The sequence below is a fragment of the Podarcis vaucheri genome (assembly GCF_965113315.1).
Source record: "Podarcis vaucheri genome assembly, chromosome: 7".
Lineage (NCBI taxonomy): Eukaryota > Metazoa > Chordata > Lepidosauria > Squamata > Lacertidae > Podarcis > Podarcis vaucheri.
Window position 1 is genome coordinate 60,740,789 of NC_138765.1, and position 27,282 is coordinate 60,768,070.

Here is a 27,282-nt window from a genome sequence, read left to right on the forward strand (position 1 = left end):
AGTTGTCGCACCCCCCCCCAATTGGGGCAGAAATACAGCTAATATGTGAATCACAAAGTTGCAGCTCAAGGCTAGAACATAAGTTGCTACACGGTGCAAATGGCTACATGTAACACAGGTTCCCAACCTGCATGCTAACACAATGTAACAGCACAAGGTGAGAATCAAAGCTTAGCCAACAGAAATTGGCGAGAATCAAACTTGAATCAGCATAAATTGCCAGTGCTTATTGCGCATGTGTATTAAACATAAAATGAGGTAATGAGGTACATCATTGCTGAAAATTGAAATCCTTTGTTTGGAACTTTATAAATTCTACTTCCAGAACCACTGGGCGTGGCTGCAGTTTTGCAGAACGATTCAACTGTAACCTATTGCTTTGCAATAAACCTTGGACTCCTAACTCCTCAAGCTTCTGGGTTTTTATTGGCATAAACCCAGGAGATAAGCCATTTTTGGCTTACAACAGGGGCATGGTCCCCCTGTTGCTGCAACTGCTCCACAGGGCACAGACCTGAGGACAGCTGCCTAGAGATAAGAAGTGTGTGTGTGTGTGTGTGTCCGGAGCACCGTGGGAGCTGCTGTAAGTGTTTCTTTGTCAATAAGGACTTAGCCATTGGACATGTGCCATACTTGACTGCGGGGTCAGGGCAGACCAGAACATTAGGGCATCTGGATGGCCACTGTGAGAACAGGATGTTGGACTAGATGGGTCGTTGCAGGGGCGGTACATCCTGTTTTGCCACCTGAGGCGAAACAGGAAGTGCTGCTCTGGTGCCTGTACCACCTGCCCCGCCACCTCCACTTCTGGTGGAGAAGTGGCATTGGTGCTGATTTCGAGCGAGATCTCATGTGTTCTGCAAGATTTTGTGGCACTTCTCTGCCACCGGCAGAGGTGGTAAGGTGCCCATGGGGTGCCATCTCAGGGTCTTTCGTTACCTGAGGTGGCAGCCTTACCCCATCTAACGGCTGCACCAGCCCTGATCCAGCAGGCTGGCCTCATGTTCTGATGCCCTCCAACACCTTGCAAGCACTCTGTTTCCCCCAGTTACCTATTGCTGGAGGCATCTGCATCACTTTGCCAGAAGGGCCAGATCTGCTTGTCTGAGAGATGGTTAGAATACAAGGCTCTCTTCAAATGATGTGTGAGCATGCAGAGGCATATTTAGGGCCCCTTGTGCCATTGGCACCCCCTGGAAAAAAAATCGCCTTTGTGCCATGATGCGAGAAGGACAGGAAGCTTTTCCTGTGTTAGACCTCATTGCTACAGTGGTGGTGATCCACCACACACATATACATAATACACTGATGTTTGTGCTCACCCCCGGTGTGAGCCGGTTTCAGCAAATATGGGAGTTATTTGCTCTTTATTTGCTTGCCATATTTTCCTCCACCCTTTTTCAAAAATTGTAATGCTGGTTTTTGTCTGTGGGGTGTGTGGGTTGTTTCCCCCCCTTAATCCCTTCAATGTGTTGTTTTTCTGTTTGACTGGTGCTGTCTGCCGCTCAGCCTACGGAGGATTAGCCTTGTGCTCCTTCGCTTGGTGGCCTTAAGCAAGGAACTAATGTAGATCACAGATTCCTGTAGATCTCCTGCATTCCTGGAGTACATTATCTATCTCCCTGGTTTAGGGCTTCTGCTCAGCCTGCTTCTCATGATTTATCCATGTGGCTCAGAGTTCTTACATGCAGAAAGTTTCCTCTAAAACCAGGAGAATCTTTTTAAAAAGAGTGGAGGTAATAGAGATTCAATCCAGGCCTCTCCAAATGGAATTTTAATGATTGTCTTAAAGCAAGAAAGCAGACATTGTAGGGACCTGCCAAAATCCCTTTCCTGGCTTGTAGGGAGGGGGGGCATAAAGGGTCTCTGAACAGCTGCTGAGGGTAAGCAGATGGAAAGGAGGATAGGGGTCCCTATGCCTTTCTTGGCTTTCCAGAAAAGAGGATTTCCACAGGTGTAGCTTTTCTTACAAGGCATGAATGGTGCTATTCCTGCTCCAAATCCATATTCTGTGCAGGCACACAAACCTGACTTACACAGAGTTAGTCTATTGATCCATATTGTCTATAGAATAGGGGTGACTAAACTTTACTGGACAGCAGGCCAAATCCTTATCTTCCCACCCCTGGAAAGGCAAATTTGACAAGGTGAGTGGCCACCTGTCAGTCACCTGAAGTAACTGTGATGCCAGGTGATGCTGCACATTGATGTCCCGGTTTTGGGGACTTTTAAAGCACAGTGCTGGGACGTTTGGGGGGTCTGCAAACAGCGCTGCACAACTCCGTATACCGCCAAAAACCAGAGGTTCAAAAAACAGCGTGAGACTGATTGCAAAAGGACTTTCAGACAACCCGTACTGCTCTTTTGAGTCTCCAGAGATCTTTCTGGAGGAGCACTCTTGTGTTATAGTGCAACAAAAGCAGAACAAATAAACCAGAACATTAGTGTGGTATAAAAATGATTTTTAGAAATCCTTCTCTTTGCTTGCACTTGAGATTTGATGTTATCATGCATTGCTATAAATGGCTATATTGTTTTGATGCATACATGCTGTATACATTGTTTTGGAATATTATTTGTTATCATAAAAGTGTTGTTTTTTGTTTTTTTTGCTACAGTATTTCAGCAGGAAGCTATGGGGCATGCACTGATTGCCCCTGCTTTTCTTATGCTGTAGCACAAAGAGTGCCTCCCCAGACAGCAAAAATATGATAACCTTGGGGAAGCACTGCGGAACAACTAGTAAAGTGGATTGATGTATGGATGGTCCAGTATAAATCCATCATTACTGAGGCAGTCACATGTTATAGAATATACCTACAAAGGGGGGGGGGAGAGAACCCTTCTGGACCCGTGACTCCCCAGGCAGAATTGGTTAGCATGGAGCAAGAAGGTGCCCCCCAGGATGACTTGAGTTTGCTTCTCTTCCCCAGCTATTGTTCCTTCAGGCTTTTAGCATCTGCAGCTCCTTTGCTTCTTTGTGCTGGTTTCGGTTGCATTTTCCTGTTTTATTCTCTCTGCCTCTCCCTCCCACCTCCAATTCCTAACCTCTTTCCCACTCCTCTTTGCCTCCTTCTCCTGTTGCTCTGCCTTGACCTTCTCTTACCCCCTGCTTCTCTGCACTTCTACCTCCTATCCTGCTGTCCTCCATCTCTTCTTCGCCTCCTTTTTCCTTCTGATCTCCCCTCCCACTGCTTTGGACTTCTTGCCCCCTATCTGTTCCCCCTGGATGCCCTGACTGTTCTGCCTTCTCTATCCCCTCCAGCATTTCTCCCATTCCTGCTGTTGCCTTCCATCTTCGCAAAGGCTCCTGCTGTTTGATCTTCTCCCCTTTGGCTCCTGATGCTGTAAGACGCCTCCTGCCCTCTGCAGCTCTTGGATCTTTGCTGGGTCTGCTGGTCTGGAGTGCCACACTTGTAATAAGAAATACATGGATGGTTAATAGCTGTTCCCATTTTCTCTCTTGCACACACACACACACACACACACACACACAGCACCTAGCACCTGTCATTTTTGCACCATCTTCTCCCCCTTCAGATAAAACTCAATGGGTCATATTTGGATTGAGACTTTCAAAGGTTACTCAGATAAATAATACATTTCACAATGTTTTCCTTAAAAAACCTCGAACAGACTCCAAAGATAATCAGTTGGCAAGGAATTTAACGGAAAGCCATCTTCCTGCCCACTTTGTGGTCTCAAAAGATTTTTCCATCCAGAGCTAACGGAGGAAAACCTCTTATGCCAAGTGTGTGTGTGGAAATACAGAAATGGTTCTGTGCAGAAACTGTGCTACTTCTTTTAGAAGAACAGTTTTAGTATCTTTTTCAGGTCTAGCGCTTGTTCACGCATTGCAGTTAATGGGAGCACTTATCTGGGATGAAAAGCAGACTGGAGGTCTTGAAGCAAGCAGAGCTTCTTAACACACAGGGCTCCAGAGCAGATGAGGAGGCTATCTGCAAATCTGCATGGTGGCAGCTGCTGTGCATATGATTCCTAGTGCACAAATTATAGCTGCTATCAAATACTTACCCGAGGTACAACTTTTCAAAAAAAGTTTGTTTTTCCCAAAACAATATATGAACCAAAACACAGTCCTCCTTCTAAATTTGCACTTCTCTGAAATTTGCAATGCAGTACTCTAGCCAAGTAATGTGTACAAAAACAGATATACAAGGGTAACATGTTCCTAGAAATACATTAGGGATGTGGGTGGCATTGTAATCTAAACCACTGAGCCTTTGGGGCTTGCTGATCAGAAGGTTGGCAGTTCGAATCCCTGCGACAGTGTGAGCTGCCATTGGTCTGTCCCAGCTCCTGCCAACCTAGCAGTTCGAAAGCACACCAGTGCAAGTAGATAAATAGGTACCACTGATGCAGGAAGGTAAATGGAGTTTCTGTGCTCTCTGGCTTTTGTTCTGTTGCACCAGAAGCGGTTTAATCATGTTACCCACATGACCCGGAAAGCTGTCTGTGGACAAACGCGAGCTCCCTTGGCCTGAAAGTGAGATGAACGCCACAACCCCATAGTTGCTTTGACTGGACTTAACCATCCAGAGGTCCTTTACCTTTACTTTTAAGAAATGCATTATAGTTGTAGAAAAAAAACCATATAAAATGCATTGCATGAGTGAACAGTGCCTGCAAAACTGTGTTTATGTTAGGAGAAATCTGCTAATGACTTTTCACGAGAGCTTTAAAATAAATAAATCACAAACTGATGTGGAAATGTGGAGAACTAAATTTAAGATTAGGGAAAAATAAGAAAAAGAAGAGAGAGCAAAACTGACAGATTCCTTCATCTCCACTCCTAGGTGTGGGCTTTTTCACAAATTGCACAGCAACGTGTCTGGATTTTCCACCAAGCCTGCCTTTCACCAGTTGACTGGAGATGTCAGACGATGACCCTGAAAAGAGGTGAGTTTCCTCATTCAAATGACTTACTCTGAAGTAGTTCCACAGGAGTCGTGGGAACTAACAGCTTGAAGATGATGCCATAGGGGTTGCTTTCACCTGTTGGTTCCTTTTTGCTATACAGCTGTGAAGGGTCCAGAGCTTCTGTCCAGCAAAAAACTGGAAATTTGGCCAAATAAGATGTGATTATGGAGATGTGTGTTGGGATTTCTCGTCTTTTTATGTAAAAAGCAAGTGTGTGGGAGAGAAAGAGAGAAAGCATGAGAACCTGTTTGAGGTGAAGGGCACGATAGTGCCTCTTACCACCACTGTAGGAACATAGGTCACATCCACACCAAACATGCACATTTGAAGCATATAGCCTCCCCACCCCCAATCCTGGGAGCTTGCAGCTTACCCTCTCACAGAGCTACAGTTCCCAGTTGCAGAATCAGAGGCAGAAGCTGAACCAGGAGAGTAGAAGGCCAAGACAGTCGCGGAGCTTCATGCTCTGGCACTGGGGGGTGGAGAGCAAGCGGGGGCAGGGCTGGCATGCGTCCCGGGGGCATGCCGCCCCGCCATCTGTGGGGGCATGACACCCAGCGCAGGCAGGGGGCAGCCATGATGGCACCCCACCTGGATTGCGCTGCCGGGGTTGGTGCGCTCCTCCACACTCCTCTTCCTCCGCCAGTGGGCCAAGAGGCAGAGATGATTCAAGCTGCTGAAGAGTCACAGTTGTCTCCTGTTCCTGCTGCAACAAGCTCCCCTCCATCCTTGTCACCCAGCACTAGAAGAGGCATAAAAAGGGCAGATGAGAGGTTGGTTGCACACAGGCGTAGTCTCTGATTGCTTGGGGAAAGCCCTGGAGAGGAGGGGATTTAGTTGCCTGTGAAGAGGTGGGGACTTTCAGTCTCGGTAACTGATTTTCATGGAGTAAGACTACTGGGAATGAGCTCATTAGGTCTGACACTCAGCCAAGTCTGTGGTTTTGCTGATAAAGAGTTAACTCCAACTTTGAACTGTGTGATTACTGGCTGGCATACACCTGTGACAATAGTTTAACATGTACCCTTCCCAAGCAGTGACATAATCTCCTTCCACTGCTTTTTACTCATGGTCCCCCTTCTGGTCCAGGCTCCTCTCCCATAAATACTTGCACCCACTGCTTTTTACAAAATTTAAAGTGGGGGCAGAGAGATGCAATCATGGATCTCCTCCATCATTTGTCCACTTATGGGAATCTGGGACTAGCCAGCCGTCATGGAAATATTCTTCAGCTCCTATTCTAAAAAAACCTATTCTAAAATGAAGGCTGCAGGCCATTTAGACTAATTCCTCTGAATGGGCTCAAATATATCCACCTTGCATTAAATGTGTGTGGAGCTTTTCCGCGAGACAAAGAACATAAGAGACCAAATGTTCTCACGCAGATGCCACCCACTCCAAACTACAGGTTTGCCGAACTTACTGCCGTTTAGAAAAGCATGTGTGTAACTGTAAATATCTTAACATTAAGAAAAGGGAAAGAAAGAAAATAGCCGCTTCTAAAATACCGGTTTTACAATTGCCTTGTGCCTCACTGTGCACCTGAGGAGTATATTAATCGGTGGCAGCTCGCAGTATGACTTGTCTTATTGCTTAATTATATAGGGAAAGGAGACATGGAAAAGAGGTGTGAGTGGAAACTGTTAATTTTGCAGAACAGTACTTGATTCATGTTTCTGTTTCCCCGTTCCCCGCTCAGTTGGGAAGCAGGTGGTGGCATAGGCATGATCACCACACACACACACACACACACACACACACACACACACACACACAGCTACCTTGTGTCTGCCTTGGCTTGCTGGCCCATTTCCCTCTAAAGCTCAGTGTACTCTCCTTAAAGGAAGTCTGCCTCCCTGAAGGGTGGTAAAGGCTGCTCCACACATTGCATTTTTTCAAAGTACCTGTTCAGCACTAGCCCAAGATGTTTTCCTGACTGGGGCACCTCCGCTACCACCCATGGGTAGGGGAGAAAGTCATTTCAATATGCATTTGAAGGCAAGCCTACCTAATTCACACTTTCCAAAGCAATGTGCGAACGGAAACGCAGTCACCTTTCAAATTCCACACTTTTCCTAAGTTTGCAATGCAAATCTCCAACATGTGCAAAAATGCTTGTGTTGGGGGAGAATGTGTGCATTAAAATGTACATCAGTGAACATAATATGCAAAAATGCATTATACAAGGGGGAAATTGGTTTGTAAAAACGTGTATATTATACAAAATTGCATAGAAAACTGTAAGTTAGGAGAAATTATCACAAAAATGCAAATTGTGGTGGAGATAGTGTGTGGTGGGGGGAACAGAGAGATATACCAAAGTGGCCAGATTCCCCTAGTCCAATACCACATGCAGAAGTCAACCTGACTGATGGTCAGACCTTGCTGATTCTGTATATGGACAGCTTCTGTATGTGTGGAGGGTGCCATTTGTGGAGTGGAGGGTGCCATTTTGGCCTTTGCTTGAGGCAGCAAAATGGTTTGGGCTGGCCCTGGCCATTTGGGGAGAGGGAGAAGGAAGGTGAGTCAATTGTGAAAGCAGTTAGTCTCTTCTAATGTGAGACAGGGCACACTTCTTCCCTACAATGCCCACCCCAAAATTTGTTCAAATGGGAAAAAGTAGCCAAACGCCAGTACCTACGTGATTTCTCTTAGGATTTGTGCATTCTCTTCAGGGCATTTTTGTTTCCTGATACATCCACTTGCTTGCTTCTTACTCGCATACTTCTCTGTTTCGATTGAAATGTAGGGTGCTAATGATCTGTTTATGTGAAGTGTCCAGAGGCTTTAAGTGTGGATGCTGCAGAGACCGAGAGGGCATCCAGTTGAGTCTTTTGCCTGGGCTTTCCGATGTATCTCTCTTGCCTTTGCACATTTTGATCTCATGTATATTTTGACTAAGCCTTTGTGCTTCCCATTTGAGATATTTTACTGTCCTTAAAGAGCAATGCTGTTCTGCAGCTCTTGGTGTGATGACATTTGCCTATCAACACGACTGTGGGTGGTGCTGTGGTCTAAAACACTGAGCCTCTTGGGCTTGCCGATCATAAGGTCGGTGGTTTGAATCCCCGCAGTGGGGTGAGCTCCCGTTGCTTGGTCCCAGCTACTGCCAACCTAGTAGTTCGAAAGCACGCCAAAAAGTGCAAGTAAATAAATAGGTACCGCTCTGGTGGGAAGGCAAATGACGTTTCCGTGCGCTGCTCTGGTTTCGGTGTTCTGCTGCGCCAGAAGTGGCTTAGTCATGCTGGCCACATGACCTGGAAAAACTGTCTGCGGACAAACGCCGGTTCCCTCGGCCTGTAAAGCGAGATGAGCGCCGCAACTCCAGAGTTGTTTGAGACTGGACTTAACTGTCAGGGGTCCTTTACCTTTAGGGAACATTCTTCCTTATTCTTTGCACACATGAAAACACAAAACCCCTGAAAGTAATCCTTTAACAAGCAAGTATTGGGTCATAGAAGACTAGGTGTTTGTTCTTCCAACTCAGTATACAGTCATTCACAACATTTAAATTATTGTGTTAAAACTGGGCAAGTGCAAGATCTTTACTATTCATCATCCACCTCATTTTGGATCCTAAACTGGCATTCAGGTTTTTCCACACTACTATTTATGTCTCCATATCTGCTTGCAACAGGCACACAATGCTGTTGCAACAATGGTGTCAGATGTCCATGCTTTCGTGGTAATGCACTGGTTGGGAATAAGCAAATCTGTTGATTTCGGTGTCTCTCAGTTTCTCATCTTTCCAGCTTACATTCAGTTCATCACATTTCCACAACAGTCTGCAATATTTTTTTTTAACTCTCATGAAAATTAGACATCTTAGTATACACGTCTCCTAATGCTCTTTCAAGCAATTTCCCCTAACGACCCAAGTGAATGAGGGTTAGTGGAGCCACTGGAGGGATGGAGAGCATGGCAAAGAGAGTTATTATTAAGCACATTTGTATCACACTCATTCTATAACGCAGGGAACCTATAGCTCTCCAGATGAAGGGACTCAAAGCCCATCAACCCCAGCCAGAATGGACAATGGTCAGGAATGATGGCAGTTGGTGTCAGCAATGTCTGGAGAGCATCAGCTTCCCCAGCCCTGGTTCAATGAGCTCATAGTGTAAATCATAGGGTTGCCAGACCCCCCCCCCCCCGGGCTGACCTGAAGTCTCCATGCCCTCTCCTAAGGTATCTATCTTAATTTTCAACTAGTGACATATTTGCTCATGTGTTAGACTTTTTATTTGACATGCTCATAGCAACTGCAGTCCACCCCCTGTGACATCACCAGGTCTCACCTTGGAGCCTTGAAATCCCCTGGAGTGCTCCTGACTTGACACCTCTAGTGAATCAGGCTTACCCTACTTTAATCTCCAGACAACTGCTGTAGAAGTAGCCAACTTGATGTCTTCCAGGTACCATCTCTCATCATTCCTGACCATTGACCATGCTAGCTGGGAATGACGGGAGTTGTAGTCCAAAACATCTGGAGGGCATTGCATTGGCTAGCTCTAGTTCAAGAGGTGTGGGTCAGGTAAATTTTCATTTAAGAATCTGCAAAAACCAGATCCCTCAAGCATCCCTCTGTATGGTGCCTGTGCAAACAGAATATCCTTATGACCACTCTGGGTTCACCTTCACTCTTAGCTGTTTTCTCACAGTGGCTTTCTGGGAGAATTGATTGCTGACCTAGACTGGTGGTGGCTTCCAAAAGAACAGTCATTGGCTGCACTTGCCAGCATCACGGCTGATCTAATTCACGCCAATATTCCACAACGCTGAACTAGAATGTAAAGTCTCCATACCGCCTGACCCCCTCAACCCTTTTCTTGTACAGATAAGCAGAATCATGGCACTTACAGTCACAGTGAATCTCTCACTAGGAGCCATGCGCTCTGTTAACACGCTCTCTTTAGGACAGAATGTGTAAAGTGATTAATTGGCACAATTAGCTGATTAATGGCTTGATCATGTTTTAAAAATAGTCTCGATTAATTGAGGTTGGCCATCTGGGCTCTTCTGCTATGAGCTGCAGGGACCCAAGTAGCACCTCTGATGCCTGTTTTTGTACATGCACACACATGTGCACTCCTTCCCTCCCTCCCACCAACACACTTACACACGCACACTAGGGATGCGTGAATCTGTTTTAATTTATCTCAGTCTTAAGTTCAGTTCTCCACATTTATGCATCACTTTGCTATTACTTTACTTTAAAAAAAAAGTAAATTTGAAAATTCAGCAGCATTTGGGGGGCAAATTTGTCCCGAAGCACACATTTTTTACTAATATAAACATTTTTGCAAATATTTATATCCCCCCCAATCAAATGCATTTCTGCAGGTCCCCCTCCCCCCACTGAGCTGTGCATTTCTATGCACATGTTAGCTGAGCATTTGCGTTCTTGATCACATTGCTTGGCTGAAGAACTGCACTGCAAAAATTGGAGGTGTGCAAAAATTCAGAGAAAGGCTATAGTTCAGTTTGTGTATTGCTTCAGAAAGTGAAATGAGGTAGGTTTACCTTTCAATGCCAACTGAATCAAATTTCTCCCCCCTCTCTAACACCCACACACTTGTACTGCCTTTCCCCTGCTGGGGGGCCAGCCTTACAACCTACATTAGGGTAAGCACCAATCGGATGCTTTTTGGGTGGCGAGAGCGCAGTGCAGGTCACATGACTTGCCCGGAGCGCATCCCGGAAGATGTGCATCCTGGTTTTTTATCTGAAAAAGTTGGATGGTATGCACTCTATAGCTCAGTGGGAACTAACTGGAACCTTATAATCATAGAATTGTAGAGTTGGAAGGGACTGTGAGGGTCATCTAGTCCAACCCCCTGCAAGGCAGGAATCTTTTGCTGCATTCAGACAGCACATTGTTCAATTTTCCCAACATTTCCTTAACTGATAAGTTCCACATTTTATGTGACACTTCTGGAATTCCAGCAGAATCTAGTGGAAGTTTAGTGCTCATTTATATGTTAATTGCTTCCAGGAAAAAAATATATCAATTTCCCACCCTGTTAGCTTAGAAAGTCATGGGAGTTTGGTGCCTGACTTTCATTGATCACACTATGGGACAAATTTTGGGGTTGTATTCCAGCATAAAGTTCTTTTCTGCCATTTTCATGGGCGAATCATGAAGGAACAGAAGTGCGCATGTGCAAAAGTGGTGGCGATGTGTCAGATGATGTCCACTGGTGTGAATGACAGGGCAGTATGTTGATCCAAAAGCCACAGTTCCACAACGCAACAGGTAACACTGTGTAAAAGAAAAGTTAGAACTTGGCACAGAACCTCTATCAATATAACCAGGAAAACCAATGTATTGATCCCCTTGTCTGAATGCACCCTTAATCTTACCTATGTAGCAAGTCCTGGTGGCTATGCTGAATGGTTGACCTGTTATTCACAAATAAATACTGCTATTGAACTTTATCTGGCTGTGATGGAGGCAGCTGCTTCCTGCTATTAGGGCAGACCCACTTCAAGGCTTCCTCACAGTTGAGTCCCCTTCCCAAACCCACAGGATACTACAATCCGATTTATAGACACACTTTCCCCAGAGAGACTCACCAGGTGAAGAGCTATTTTATTTTCACAGGCTCTTAATTGTTCTTCTTTTTAAAAAGATTGCTGCCAGTTTCTATCTGCTGTTCTTGTTATGATACCTGTTTCATTGTTACTGTGTAAGCTGTCCTGAGGATATTTAAATTGAAGAGTAGTCCATAAATTAATAATAAAAAAATGATGAAAACACTGCAAGAAAGCAATCAAGCATTTCAAGGGGATGTGAAAGTTCCAACAGCACTTAATCTTTGTTGCTCCACTTTCTGCCAAGATAGTATTTTTTTTTTTATTAAAACTCTCATAAATGAAGATATAAGACGCCTGAGAGACAACAAAACGGGTTGAAAACAAAACCCTTTTATTAAACTTGTACATGGACCTGCTCCTGTGCTACGAGATCCTAACCCTTAGATATTACAGCAAAGCCACAACTCAAAGCTCTGGGTCTACAACTGAATCATTAGACAGAGGTCTAAACATTAACCTCAGAAAACGGGCATGCCTTGTCTCTCTGGCTGATTGACTTTTAGCATCACTGTGTGGTCTCACTACTTTTTTTTTTTTAATTATGTCATTGCTTGTCACCTTTCTCTCTCTCTTTGGGTGTGTGTGTGTATGTAAACAATACAACGTATTTTAAAAGGCCGTTTTAAACGATGGAGCAAATAACCACCATATCTCCCTCTAATGAAAAGCATAGGTGGTATGTGCCGACAGGTTCGTAGCTGGGATGGAATCACGGAGAAACAAGAGGCAGGGGAGGTATTGTGATGCTCAGGGCACAGCCTTTCCCATCCTTGGGTCCCCAGGTGTTGGACTACAACACACACACAAAAAGGATCAGTGTTACATGATTCCAAACAGTGTTGGGAGGGATGCACAAAGTGGGGTTAAAAAGCTCCCTGCCTTCAGCTATAAAGCAAAAGTGCTGAAGTTCAAGACTGGCAGCTGCCCCTGATCCTGTGCCCTTCAGCAGAACAGAGCACAGCAGGTGAATATTTCAAAAGGATAAGAAATTAAACTGAAGTTCTCTGAGAGCCCTGAAAGGCACTCCATGTCTCCTGTTCCAAGCTGGCTGGAGACCTCTACGGGAGAACTCCTTTAGGGGTTGCAGATAATATCACTTTGTTGCAAGTTCCAACCCCTGCTGTATTTATTTTCAGGGAACTTAAGCATGTTTAACTCTGTGGCCCAGTGCAGACATACTGTAGCCATGGCTAGGAGATTGGGAGCATCCTGGAAGCATGAGCCCTCCTTCTTTCCCTTTCTTCTACCATTTCCAAACTAACCATGGTAAGCACTAGGCATACATCAGTGTTTCTGCCAACTGCAGTTAGTTCAAATCACAATTTTAAAGCCAGGGTTGCAATCTTTAGTTTGCTACTGACCAACTTTGGTTTCCCTGCCTTCTGCCCTAATTCCATCAGGCACCAGTTGCTGCTGAGCAAAAGATAAACAAAAGTGCCAGTGTGGATGCCTTGCTAGCCATAATTAGGGCTGAAGTTGAGGGGAGGAGGGGATGCAAAGATATGGGTTGGGAGGGGGGAACACATTGCCTGAAGGGATGTTCCTGAACATCTCTGCATAGAAGAAGCAGGCTGTATTATATCTCCCGAGACCTGCATTGGGCTGAGATTGTGGACTCCCCAATTGCTTATAAAAAATATTTTATCAAGAGGTAAAGTTGTAATTAGACAGGAATGTTTTTGTTGGTGTGCTTGTGAAAATACTTTGGAAATGAAGATTGTTGTTGTTTTAAAAAACAACCATGAAGCTCTGATTCTACTTTAAATCCTAGATATTCAGAGGGATGTGGGTGGCACTGTGGTCTAAACCACTGAGCCTAGGGCTTGCGATCGGAAGGTCGGCGGTTCGAATCCCTGCAATGGGGTGAGCTCCTGTTGCTCGGTCCCAGCTCCTGCCAACCTAGCAGTTCGAAAGCACGTCAAAGTGCAAGTAGATAAATAGGTACTGCACCGGTGGGAAGGTAAATGGTGTTTCCGTGCGCTGCTCTGGTTCGCCAGAAGCCGGCTTAGTCATGCTGGCCACATCACCCGGAAAAACTGTCTGCGGACAAACGTTGGCTCCCTCAGCCTGTAAAGTGAGAGGAGCGCAGCAACCCCAGAGTTGTTTGCGACTGGACTTAACTGTCAGGGGTCCTTTTTTAAAAAAAAGTTGTAATTAGGAATGTTTTTGTTGGTGTGCTTGTGAAAATACTTTGGAAATGAAGGTTGTTGTTGTTGTTTTAAAAAACAACCATGAAGCTCTTATTCAACTTTAAAAATTATCCTAGATATTCAGAAAGAATTATGGGTCCTTTAAGGTGTAACAGATTACAGCACAATCCTGGTCATATACTGATGTGATATAGATATAGATGTATAGTATATAAATTACTGAGAGATGTTTTTTTTTAACAGGTAACTAATACATCAAATAAATAATACTAAAATATGCGATGTATAGAGCCAGTGTAGTGATCAGCATATTCGGCTACAACTGAAGGCACCTTGGTCCAAATCCTCACTCAGTCATGAGGCTTCCTTTGGGCCAGTCACCTCTCAGCTTCACTAACCTCACAGGGTTGTGAAGATAAAAATGAGGCAGGGAGAGAACCATGTACGCCACCTGGAACTCCTTGCAGAAATGGCAGGGTATAAAAGCAATAATGAATTCTAAAAAGTAAGTCCCATTGAGTTCAATGTGGCTTATTCCCAAGCAAGTGGATATAGGATTGCCCACTAAAACAGTGTTTCTAATCTTGTTTTACAAATGATCGAAGAAATATTTACCTGTTTTCTTGTTTCCACCACAAGATCATGTAATTTATCTCTGTGGGACGCAGGTTGTTGTGGTATGTGTGTGTGTTTAATGGTTTCAGGTTGTCCAGAATAACTAGCAAGCTAGGGAATGAATTTTCCTCTCAGTGTCTTTTAAGACAGAAAGTATTGATCAGGAAAAGAATGTTAACGTTTTTACTGTACCATAAAGCATTGGCACTAGAAGCCATAGGAAGAAGGTTGTTTCTGTTTTTTCTTGGACAGGAGGTTAAAAAAGGAGGAGAAGGAAGTGGTAATGGCCTTTGTTAGCAGGGTTGCAAATTAAGAAAATTGTAAAATGCTTGGAGACTCAGCTCAAAGCAGCTATGAGGTTAGCTTGGAATCCGCCCCCCCCCATTTGAATTATCAGTATAGAGAATGTAGGGCTTTCTGTAGAGTGGCACCTATATCTCTACCTGTGGAGAATAATTAACAATGTAAGCCAATGATGTGAGTCAAGTGGCAATTTGGGTTATATGCAACTAGTTTTCTGGCTCTAGAACTCTGATAGGATGTTTAGGGAAATGGGACTGTGCAGTCTTTCTGGCATCAATTACTATTGTTCTTTGGTTGGTTTCTTACTCTCTAGTCCCCATATTTTAATGAAGTTTTCAACAAGCAGGGCACAGAAGCAAACAATCACTAGATGAGATACACACTAGACAAGAGTTTCAAAAAGCATGGGGGAAATGCAGAGAATACTTCACAAAACAGTGCCCTAAAATACAAACTTGGACTTGTTTCGATTAATGTCTGCAGGAGACTTTGTGGATATTTAAGTTATAATTAGAAAAATCTTAATAATTATTCATAAAGGAAACAGCTTATAAGAAGTAAATAAGAAGGCCAGATACAGGATAAAGAAAGTCTTTTATTTGGTTGTTTGTATTGTTGTATGTTATGCTCATTGTATGGTATGTTCATGTTTAATGAGGGTGGATTTCTGTATTGGGGGTGGGGGGTTCATGTTATGTTGTAAATAAAATTTCCAATAAAAGTAAAAAAAAGATGAGAAACAAAACAGTATACAGAAAATCAGAATACAGCAACAATCCACTGAAAAAGTTTGTGTGATTGCAGAGGCATGAGTTAGCACCTGTGAATGAAGTTCCATGGTTGTATTAACCAAGCTGAAAAATGGAATCCAGCTTCTATCAAAGTGAGCAGTTTGGGATTCATTCCTGGCAACTCTGCAGTATCGTGTGAGGCACTCATACAGTGAAAAATCCAAAGCACACTTCAGCCAGCCTGCTATAGAGGGGTCTGACTCCCAACTTCCAATGTCTAGTGACCTCAATCCATGGTGCCACCAGTAAGGAGAAAAAACAAATCTTTGTATCAGAGCCAGATAAAGATAATCATGCAAGACCCAGTTCAAGGATTAATTTTTGACCAGTGATGGTCTCCATTTCCTAAACATTCACTCCCGAAAGAGCAGCATGATGGGAAACTCCCATCACATATGCAGGAAGGTTCCATTGTGATCACATCCCCTCTAGCAATTAGAGGAGAATGCCACACTGGGGTCCAGTTCCACAGCAGGAGTTTACAGAAGAGGCCTCCTGGATTCTATCTGAGATGCTTTTAGGGGGTAGGTTGACTTCCTATACCACAATAGTGAGGTTCTCTTCCCAATCTACCCGCAAGCCATTTGAGTCTCCCACAAATTAACGGTCGTTAAGCACTTATTCAGGTAAGTGCAGAGGGACTAATAAATCTGCCAAAGAGCAAAGCCCCTCTCCCTCATTGATCAGCTGAAAAGCAAATAAGCAGATTTGGAAAACCTGGAACCAGTTGAAGCGAACGCCTTGGAGAGCTTCAGGCAGAGTCCTTTGGGGAATGGGATGGTCCCAGATCACAATATCACAAATGCCAAAGAGGCTCCCAACCTTCCATTCTTTGATAGAAGGCATTTATCAGTATGCCAAAACGCAGAGTGATGCAGGATCAGGGTCAGTGGGGGGACATCCCCAGAGCTAGCTTTCAGCCTTGCCACATCATCACTGTAATTTGCAAGAAAGGTTTGCTGAGCTTGTTAACAGCAGATCAAGTAGGGTGTAGAAAATGTAAGGCCTCCAGTGAAGGCACTGAGGGGGGCAGTTCCAGCTCTACCCATGGGAAGTCCACAGACTCCTCAATAATGCAGATTTTTTAAAAATTGGAAGCACCATAGTGAAGCCCGAAGCTGAGAAGCCCAAGCCCCACTTTAGCTCTAGGTTTAAACAGTGTTATTTGCCACCTGGCTGTATTTCCCAGCAGTAGCTAAGTTGATATTTGGAAAAGTCATTGTTAAGAATGCCTTCAAGGCATTTGACTGAGTGGAGTGGGATTTCCCCGAAAATACTGTTTAGATAAATTACATCTGGGGACAGGTTTATGCACTTGATCTACCAATTGCATCCACGCTTTCCAACAATGATTTCAGGCAACAGCTTCAACTCCTTGAGCATCAGCGTTCTAAAGGCATCAAACAAGGGTGCCCTCTATTGCTTCTGCTCTTTGCTTTGATAATAAGGGGTTTTGGTTAAGATTGTCTGATCTCAGTGCACTGTGGAGGGGATAGTGGATGTGAGGAGTCCCAAACACAGACTCAACCTGTTTGAGGGTGATATGCTATTAATCCTGTTTGATCCCCACATTGCCCTCACAGACCTGAATGGGTCTTTGGAGCAGTTCCATAGTGTGGCAGACTTGGAAATTAATTACACTATAACTATAGTTCTATCCCTTAACATGCCACCTGAGGACCACATTTGACTATTTACTGTTTTTGGTTTCACCCTGTGTTGTGAGAATTTTAAGTATTTGGGGGCTATCATTCCACATGGTTTTAGGCAATTGAAACCTCCTAACTTTAGGAGGCCCTATAAACCAACTCTAAATGAACTGAAAGGTTAGTTAGTGGTATCTCAATCTAAGTTGTCTGGGCAGAATAGCAGACATAAAGATGCTTGGTTTCTGACTAGGTGAGGGATGCTGGAGCTTTTTAGCTAACATCTGAAACTCTGCTAGGTCTAAGTGGTACGATCTGCTGCTTTTAAAGCAGAAGAACAAGTCAGGGTTTGTCCATTGTATCTCTGCAAGATTCACTGATCTCTCCACATTCTGGTCAGTTTCCTCACGTGGGAGTAGAGGGAGCGTATGACTGGATCTCAGAAGAGGCATCCCATGGCATCTCTGTATGAGTGGCTCACCTCATCTCTCTTTTTTTAAAATAATTTTTATTAACCGACCAATCAAATCAAATCACATAAATTCCGAATTACAAAGCCGAATTTTAAATTTTTGTTGGGGGTACCCATATTTCAAGTTCTGAAGGGGATTCCAATCATCTTCTTGCTGCTGCATTAATGTCTACAAATCTGTCCAAATAATGTTCACAATTCTATCCAGTCCTGTCTTGCTGTTCCCACATCTCATCTTGTTATTTTCATATATTTTTCTTTTTTCTTTGTGATCTCTTCTGATAATCTCCTTAAGCAGGTAAACACAAATTATAATTCTGTGTGAATTTTTCCGTTTGTCCAATAACCATATCGAGATGGTTTCCATATATCATCACTTCCATAAATAAAAGCACTCTTTCCATCATTAATCTTCACAAATCTGTCGCTTTCTTTAGTCCTCTGAGGAGCTTCGCCCGCAGTATGAAAACAAATGCATTCCTCCTCCCAGACATAAATCTTTTGACAGAACTTCCCAAAATGGCGACGCTGTTTTTTACTGCGTCATCCCAAAGCTCTTGTACTTTTCCACGATCTCCTTAAAACATGCTTTTGGTTAGAAATTATCTCCACACAGTCTTAAATCACCCATCTTAGGTCATTTAAGCGGCATTTCTGACTTGTGTGTGGGGATTATTGGTTAATCACATAGAAGAAAGAAAGGAAAGTTCCCCCCCCATCCAGTCCCGTTGCCAACATACCGAGCCTTGGTGTGTCTTCTCATGATATATTCCTGTTTATCCGACCCATCTTCTTTCTCAGAGATCCCTTCAATTAGCAGTCTTTACTCCCCATTCTTCCTTGAAATATGTGCATTTGCTTCTTCCTAATTGTTTCTTTGGAAGTTGCTGCAGCTAGTGGCGCAAATCAGAGACAGCGTCCAGGAGAGCCGAAATCCACACAAGGGCTTTCTGCCTAGTGCCCCCACTCCCTCAAGTTCGGGGGTGGTATATATGGGCACAGCAGGCAAGGGCAGTCCCCCCCCATTCCCTTGGGGGGGGCAGGGAGGCTGCTTACTCCCATCACAGCCTTTTAATTACCTCGTGTGGGTCGGAGAGATGTTATTGTCGGCCATCTTCCAATGCGCCCCTAGTGGTCCCCCCCGTGGCTCACCTCATCTCAGTTGGCTGAATGCAGAACCATGGATGCGCTTCTCTGAAAATACGTGGTTCTTATAGTCCTAAAAGTCTGGGTTTGGTGTTTTTTTGAGGGGAGGGGTTAAGAGTGAAGCATGCCTCAGCTATTGGTTTGGGGAAACAATAAGAGCCCCACTTGGTCAGACCAAAGGTTCCTCTCTTCCAATATTCTGTTTCTCACAGGGGCTGACCCAGATGCCCATAAGCAAGTCTTCCCTGCACTGTGGCTCCCACCAGCTGTTTTTCAGAGGTATGCTGCTTTTTAACTTGGAGGTTCCATATACAGTAAGCTCATTTATTTAAAGTATTTATACACAGCTTTTCAGAAGGACTGTCATTAGTAATAGACCAGTGACAGGCATATTCTCCCCAAATCTGTCTAGCCCCTTTTTAAAGCTGACTACGTTACTGGCCACCATCCCAATCTGTGGCAGAAAATTAATAACTTTCGTATCCTGAGGGGGAAAAAATTATTTTGCCAGTCTGGAACAATGAATTGAATCCTGTTCTCCTTGTCTTCACTGATCACCCACTTGAACTACTATCATGTTGCAGTGTTCACACACCCCATAATCCATCCCTCAGCAAATGCTCACTTTATTCCAGCTCATCCTTTCCCTGGATTCAGTAAAGGCAATTCCATACTCCCATACTTAAAGGCCCATTTAGCTCAGCTTCCAAAGCTGTGAATCAGATGTCTACCTGATACTTTTGAAGCTGCAATCCTGTGGGAACTTAATGAGTCTTACTTTTGAGTAAAGCACTTGGGCTTTCCTGCAGCACAGTTTAAGAACATACCATTTTACCATATAGGTGGTAAAACATACTGGCTTCTTATGTACCTACGTTTACCATATAGGTGGTAAAACATACTGGCTTCTTATGTACCTAAGTAAGCCAATGGGCCTCACTCCCAGGAAAAGTGTGCATACGACCCACAGCTTTATTTGAGCTTAAACCCCACGCTGAACTTTGCTGGACTTACATTCGAGTAAATCTGTCCGTGCTGCGCTGCGCTCTTACGCATCTAGGTGCATGCTCCATTGAACCAAAACTGCGCCTTCCTTCTGAGTAAACCTGCACAGCGTCGGATTGGAATTGCAAATGATGACCTTGCTGCCGCCTGGTCTTTCAAACCAAAGCAATGTTAGAGGGGTTCAGCTTCACATTAGGAAACGATAAACAAAAAAACGCGTAAGATTTCCTTCCTCTTTCTCTCTCTGAAAGTTTGGGTTGGAGAAAAGAACGGGCGGAAAAATAAAAAGGGCCGTGCGTGCGCTCAATCCATCCAAATAATAATAATCCGGAGTACAAAGGGAGTCTAAAATCTAAGCAAAATGGGAAGTTGAAGACGGGGGGAGGACTTGCGATGGAGGAATGAAAGAAAATAGTGTGGAGGGTGATCAAAGTAGGTCAGAAATAAGAGGAAAAGAAGAGAAAATTGTAATGGTGTTTTTTTTTGGGGGGGGGGGGTAAAGAAAGGCTTCCCCATGCAGCAGCCCAGATGCTGCAGCTACAGAGGCGGCCAAGGCGCGTGTAAGCGAGGGAGGCCGCGAGGAAGCGCCAGCAGCCTCGGCGACCCCTGCGTCCGTCTGCTTGCGCGCCTCCTCGCCGCCGCCTCTTCCTCCTCCTCCTCCTCCTCCTCCGTCTCCCTCCCCCCGCTCTCCTTCGCCTCGGAGGCGGCTTCGGCTGGCCGACTCCAATCCGCCGCTTGGCTCGATTCCTCCCCTTCCTCCGCCCTCGTCGCCGGTCCGTGTTTTGCGTGCGACCCGAGCTGTATTTCCAGGGCTGTCCATGGCTCGGTGCTGTTGGCTCTCTCTCCGTCTGATCAGCGCAGGCTGTGCGGGGCTCCCTACGGGATCAGAGCGCTCCCCCGCCGGGACTCCACTCCTCACATCCTCCTGCTGGGACTCAGCTACATTTCCAGCCAAGCCTGGCTTTATTATGTGTGTCTGCACTGCAGCCCCAGCAGCAAGATCAGGAGGAGGAAAAAGAGCCAGGACAAAGAAAAGAGAGGCTGGCTGGCGAGAGCCGCTCAAGAAAATTAAGAGCCAAGGAAGCGGCGGCGGCTGCGGCGGCTGCGGCGGCGAGAGCAGCGATGAAGGCAGGCGGATCAGGGCCACCACCTCGGCGCGATTAACACATGGAGGCAGCTAGCGAGCCCTGCATCCATGCCAAGAAACATTTGCCTTGTTTTCAGAAGTGCGTTTGTGCGGGAGGAGGAGGAGGAGGTGGTGGTGGTGGAGGCGGAGGCGGCGAAGGAGGACACCAGCCCGGACCGGCGGCCAGGCGCAGGGAAGGACGCGGCTCCCGAGCCACGCTGAGCTTGTGAAAAGACCCACAAAAGAGAGAGAGAGAGAAGGGAAAGAGGAAGGGGGGGGGGAGAGAGAGAAGAATCCAACCTCACACTCCTTGATATATTTTTTTTAATTGACAGAAAGCATCTTTCCCCAAATATTGTGCATTGTTGGCCGCCCCTCTTTCGGGGAAAGCGAGCAAAACCTTTTATTGCGAAGGAGGTCAGGGGGGATTAAAAGCAGAGGGAGGGGGGGAAGCAGCCCAGAAAAGGAGGAGGAGGAGGGAGAGAGCGGGGTACATTAGACCCAAGGGGGAGGAAGATACAGAGAGTTGTTTTTTTTAATGCAACCAGGTTGCTGGAAGGGGGAGAGAAAGAGAATTAAATAAACCCAAAGCTGCCACCTTCTCCCCCACCTCGTATTTCGTTGTTGCCGCTGACCCCTTTTCCGCCCCCCTCGAGCGCAAGATCGCGCTTGTTTTGCAAATGGGTTGCGTCGCTTTAGAAAGTCTGAACGGCGCTTAAAGAAAAAGAGAGTTGTTGGTGGTGGGAAAGCCGGAGAAACTTTAAATGAGGACACGCGAAGAGGAGTAGCAGTAAAGAGAGGGGTGGGAAAAAAACAGGGGGGGGGAATCCCCCGAAACGTTTAAATCGGTGTTTTTAAAATTGTATTTATTGATTTGCACCACGTCGCGTGCGCGCGTTTTTATTTTACTCAATTGCATTTGAGAAAGCAGCGGGTTGTTGGGGGGGGGGGCAAAGAGGGTCTCTGGCCCGGGAAAGGTCGAGGTCTTTGGGTGCCCGAAGTGGGTGTTTCTTAAAAGAAAAGAAAAAAGAGAGAGAGAAAAAGAAGGGACTCAGAAGTTGCCGCATTGCAACAGGCAAAGAAGTGAGAAATCAAATAATCGATCCGGGCGCTGCTGCTGCCGCCGCCGCCGCCACCACCGCTTCGCCTCTTCCAGGAGCCGCCAGCAAAGTTTCAAGTGGGAGAAGGAGGAAGAGGAGGGGGGGTGGAAAGGAGAGGGAAAGGAAAAGAGGGAGGGGGGAAGGAAGACGAGAAGGAGAGGAGGAGGAGGAGGAAGGAAGAAAAAAAAAGAGAAAATCTCGGAGCTGGAAATGTCCAGAAGGAAGCAAGCCAAGCCGCGCTCGGTGAAAGGTAAGCGCCTGGGCTGGACGCATCCTGCTCGGGTTTGTGTGTGTGGAGAGATCTGCCTCTGTCTGAAGCGGATCCTGCCCGGCGCTGGAGTCTCTCGCCGGGCTCCGGGAAGCGGTGTGAGCGCCAGCCAGGCAGCCTGCCTGCCTCTGCCGCGTGACCAATCAGGGCTGGGGCCAGGCTTGGCGGGGATTGCGATTTTGCGAAGCCTTCCTCGCTGCTCCAGCGCCCCCCCCCCACTCGCTGCCCTTTCCCCCCAAGCTCAGTCCGCGGAGCAGCGGCTCAAGCTGTCTCCATCGTCGCCTCATTGAGAGTTTTGGTTTCAAGGCTGCAGGACCAGCGAAGAAAGGACGGGGAGGGAGGAGATTCCCTTGATCTGTGCTGAGTTGCAATTTCAAGTTATATCGCGGAGAGAGAGAGGAAGAGAGTCGGCTCTTAGAACTCCAAAAAAAGAGAGGGGCATGTGAGGGGGAGAGAGGAATGCCTCTCTTTTTCTGAAAATAGTTTTAGTTCAGCAGTGAAGCCAATGCCTTGCATGTAGAAGGTCCCAGGTGCAACCCCCGCCCCACATCTCCAGGTAGCGCTGGGGAAGATTTGCCACCTGAAATCCTGAAGAGTAGATGCAATTCTGGGCTAGGTGGGTTGACTCTGTAGAAGGCAACTTCCACTTGAGAGTTACCGCGCGTCCCATCAGCGGACAGACCACAAGTGAAAGTCACAAGCCATTAAACAAATTAAAAAGAGCTACCTTTACAATTTGCAGATGCAATTATGTAGGCCTGCCATGCAAACCTCTTCCTGGAGATTTGTGTGGGCCGCAAGATGCTTACACCATGAGTTTAGTATTGTGGAAAGGTTGCTACCCTAAAGAGCTTACCCTTGCTAAAATTTGAGATAAGGAATGCTAGCGTATGGGTGAGGGAGATGGACACCATTCATTCAGTTGAATGACTCAGACTTGTTTGGACACAGTAGGCAATTTTTACCTCCTGGCAAACTGGGCTGCAAGCTGTAGACTTTTTACTCCAGGCATTAGGTTAGTTGCCTAATGCTTCAGGACTGCCTTGTATGGCAGTGCACAATGACATTATATATAGGCTTCTACAGGTTGGGTAGCGCATCACTTTGGGACAAGACACACAGACATTGGTGTGGTGGACAGCTCAGCCATGAGCCACCGTTGACTTTCCTTCCTCCAGAACTGTCCTGTAGGCTCCACAAGGCTTGAAAAGGAACACCAGGGCTGGCTTGTGGTAAATTGCCTTGTAGATGTGGATCCGCAAAGCCCTTACTCCAGAGTTTCCATTGGGCTTTCTCCAGAGTAAGTTGTTTGTAGCTGTAGGTGGGCCACTTAATCCAGAAAGGGTTTCATGGGTACCTCCAGAGTAGATCTTAGCACTGCAGCTTCGAACCAGTGAATAGTTTAATAAGTTTTGGTGGGTCTTTCAAAAAGGTAGACGAGCTTTGTAGCACAAAGTATTTAGGAGTATAGCCCGATGTAGACCACTTAGGTTCTAGCAAGTTTCAGATGACTGTTGGCAGGAGAACTCCAGTTGTAAGTATTATAGTTTTGAGGTTAAGAGTTTCACTGACTGTTCACTTCAGAGCCAGTTTTCAGAGACTGTGGAAATATTTCCATAATGTAGCCTTAGCCTGCAAGTTGTAAACAGGTTTACTCTGGAGTTGGAAGGCCAGGAGCTCACTGAGACTTTTGGTGAAATTTTTCCAAGGCAACATATTTCTATGGATTACCATTCTCCTAGCTCTTTTTGAACTGCTCAGCTTCCTTCTCCACAATGCCCCATGTATCCCCTAGGAAGAAAGCCTCCTTTATCCCACCTTGGTAGACTTTGGGTTTGCAAAAAAGGAATTAGGTGAGTGTGGGGTGATGGTGTCATGATCCAGTTGTGTAAAATTATGTGTGGTGTGGAGAAAGGGGATAGAGTGAGGTTTTCCTCTCTCTCACTTCTAAAACCTGAAGGCGTCCAATGCAGCTGGATGGTGGGTGAATCAGGACAGACAAAAGGAAGTACTTCTTCACACTGTGCATAATTAAACCGTGGAACTCGCTGCCTCATGATATATGGTCACCAACTCAGACAGCTTTAAAAGGCATTCAGGCAAATTCCTGGAGGATAAGCCTATCCATGGCTACTAGTCATGATGGCTATATATTGCCTCCAATATCTGAGGTAGTACCACGTGCCGATGGTCACAGGTGGGCTGCCATGCTTGTGCCCAGCCTGTGGGCCTCCAACACTCCTCTGCTGGACCAGGGTGAGAACAGGAAGCAGGACTAGATACGCCTTTGGTTGGATCCAGCAGGGCTTTTCATATGATGCTCAATGGCCCATCTCAAACACTGGCTCCCCACAGTTCTCTAGCTTTTGCTGATCTTGAAAAGTTGAACCCATGTCCGCCTTCCAAAGCCCACACCTCTAAATTGCCTCTTCTCTGTGGAATTTGCAAGCCATTCTGCCCCCCCCCAACACCGCCAAACAAAAGTCACATCCTCTTTCAACAAAAGCAGCCTTATAATAATCCACAGACCAAGGCAGAGCAGGCCTGGTTCATTGCCCCCAAGGGCAGTCTTGTGACATTCTGTTGGCAGCTAATGCTGAAATGATTTTTATGTGGGCAGGAGAGTAAAATAACTGCTCTTTCTCCCTTCTTGTTGCCACCACCGTAAGATTTTATTCCTTGCCATGGGCAGGTTAATGGGGTTTTGTAACAGGGACGTGATTTGATCCCCCTCTGGTCTTGGTTTCCATAAAGCCTCCCCCCCCACTCTCTTATCCTCCATCCTTTTCCTTGTATAAAATCAGGAGGAATGGCTTTAAAACTTGTATTAATGAACAGTTTTCAATTGGTTAGACAAAACGAGGTTCGATTATGAGGGAGAGGGAAAGGTTATCCCCACAATCTGGCTCTGTATGTCTGTTTGTGGGGTGAGGGAGTTCAGCCACTTACTCCATGTGGTGTGAAGGTGCTTGCACTCTCCCCAACCCCTCCAACCATCCATTTTAAAGACTTGTGTGCCCTTGGCAGAATGGGAGCGGAGTGTGTGTCTGCCTGTCTTTGACCACTTGGTACAATGAACAGCACCTTGCAAAAAAGATCTGTTTTCGTTTCCCCCTTCGCAATGGGTGCAAACCTTAGCAAACAGCCTTAACTGATGCATTAGCAGAGGTGTCCCGGCTTCTCTTCCTCCTCCCTTTCCCCCCTCCCTGCCTCACGCTCAGGAGTATAAGGATTTGTGGCTCTATTTCTGTAATGGCTGCTAGACTGTGCCACTTTCTTGCTGCTCTTATTGCTCAATGCAGACAGTGAGGGCTGGAGGAAAGAGGGAGCAGACTCCTTTGCAGTTTGTGTGACAAAAGTGGATGGATAAGGAGAAGCAGATTCTCTCTCTCTCTCTCTCTCTCTCTCTCTCTCTCTCTCTCTCTGTGTGTGTGTGTATGTGTGTAAAATTGGGACATGTTGTATGCATATGCAATTTGTGATAGTGGCACACTGCTCCTTTTTGTCCCTGTGTGATCTTGAATCGATCAGCACCTTGTAGATATTTTGATTGTTGATGTGGGAAAGTTGATCCCAGTCTCAGCAAAACTGGAGTCTTAATCTTGAATTTCTCTGCTGTTACCTTGAAAATAATAGAACGGGGATAGTAGCCATTACAGAAGTAAGGAGTGTTTGATGTCCAGATCCCAATTTAATGTATGAAGTGAGTTTAGGGGAGGGGGGAGGAAGAATACTGTATTGTGAACAGGGATTGGATATTGGGTTGTGGCATGGCACGTTACTTACAGTACAATCCAATACATATTTGCTTGTAGGTAAGTCTCACTGTGTTCGCTGGGGCTTACTCCCTTGTAAGTGTGTTTAGGATTGAAGGCTTAACATAATCAAGTAACGTACATCACAAATAAAAAAAAGATGCAAGGAGCTTGATTGTAGACGTATTTTATAACCAATTCTGGCAGGGGAATATTAGAAATGAATGGAATAAAAGCTGTCACAAGGATGCGGTGTCTGTCTGTCAATCAGTCAGCGAATCATTCAGTCATTTGCTTCAAGCCAATGGTTTGGCACAAGGAGAAATAGAGCCCTGAATGACTAAAACTATCATAGTTGGTGTGCGATAAGTATTATGGAGGGAACTCAAAAGGTGTGGCCGGGCAGAACACACACACACACAAACACACACACACACACACACACACACACAGAGTCAGAGTGTGCATAGCTGATGCCTCCATGTGGTTTACAGAGTTGTGCAAATTGTTATGGTGATTGGTACCATTTCAGGTGGTGGACTGGTGATCATTATTGCACTGATCCAGAAGACAGAACATGGTACAACAGCTTGCTTGCTGAATAGTTGGTGCTTCCCTTGCTTGAGATATTTCACACTACCCTCCCCCAATTTTCAGTTTAACACTGCAACTCCACATCAAAAAAGCTTTTCTGTGAGTGCAGCCTAAAAGCATGAAATTGGAAAATTTGGCATGGCCTAACAAGGTGCCAGTTGATGCTCGGGATTCCAAACTGAAAAATTAATGGCTTGTGTTTGCTGAGAATATCTGTCCATTTTAGAGAGGCAGTGATGTTTATATTTGCACCTTGTGGCTTGTTACTTCCAAAGTACCTCCCTGTGATTTTCAGATGAAGGGCGGTATAGAAATTTAATAAATAATAACAATATTTTTTAAAGTGATATGTACTGTTTGAAGACTTTGAAAAGGCACAGCAAACCAGATGGCTGAGAAATCTTAAAACCTATGCATATATTACAGGTTGATCCTATTCATGTATACTCAGAAGTAAGCCCTACTGGGTTCAGTGGGACTTACTCCCAATTAAATGTGTGCAGGACCATTTGGTTCAAATCCTAAGCACACATATAAAGTCCTGTTGAACTCAGTGGGGCTCAATAGATATGTATAGGACGGCATTCTTTATGATTTGGTGAGTGTGTTGGGTTGAAATCCTAAACACTTACTGGGGAGTAAGCTCCATTGCTGAGTAAACCTGTATATATTTTATGATGGATATTGCATGGGTAGCTGCCAAATGGCATTTTCTTTCAAACAAAAAAGGAAGGGTATAGGTTTTTAAAAAAATGAATAATGCATTTTTAAAAATA

At 45.4% G+C, this 27,282-nt stretch overlaps 1 protein-coding gene across 3 annotated transcripts in view; it reads left to right on the plus strand.

Moving 5' to 3' along the window:
- Nucleotides 1-4,823: 4,823 nt before the first annotated feature.
- Nucleotides 4,824-27,282, plus strand: part of ZNF423 (zinc finger protein 423) — a 333,305-nt gene continuing 310,846 nt past the window's right edge. Inside the window, exon 1 of one of the 3 annotated variants that reach the window (XM_082232860.1) lies at nucleotides 4,824-4,920. In XM_082232860.1, the coding sequence (XP_082088986.1) occupies nucleotides 4,905-4,920 (16 nt within the window). In that variant the 5' untranslated portion in view covers nucleotides 4,824-4,904. Of the gene's footprint in view, nucleotides 4,921-20,501; nucleotides 22,140-27,282 lie in introns of those variants that run through there. The other 2 variants (XM_082232859.1, XM_082232861.1) reach the window with 2 other exon arrangements.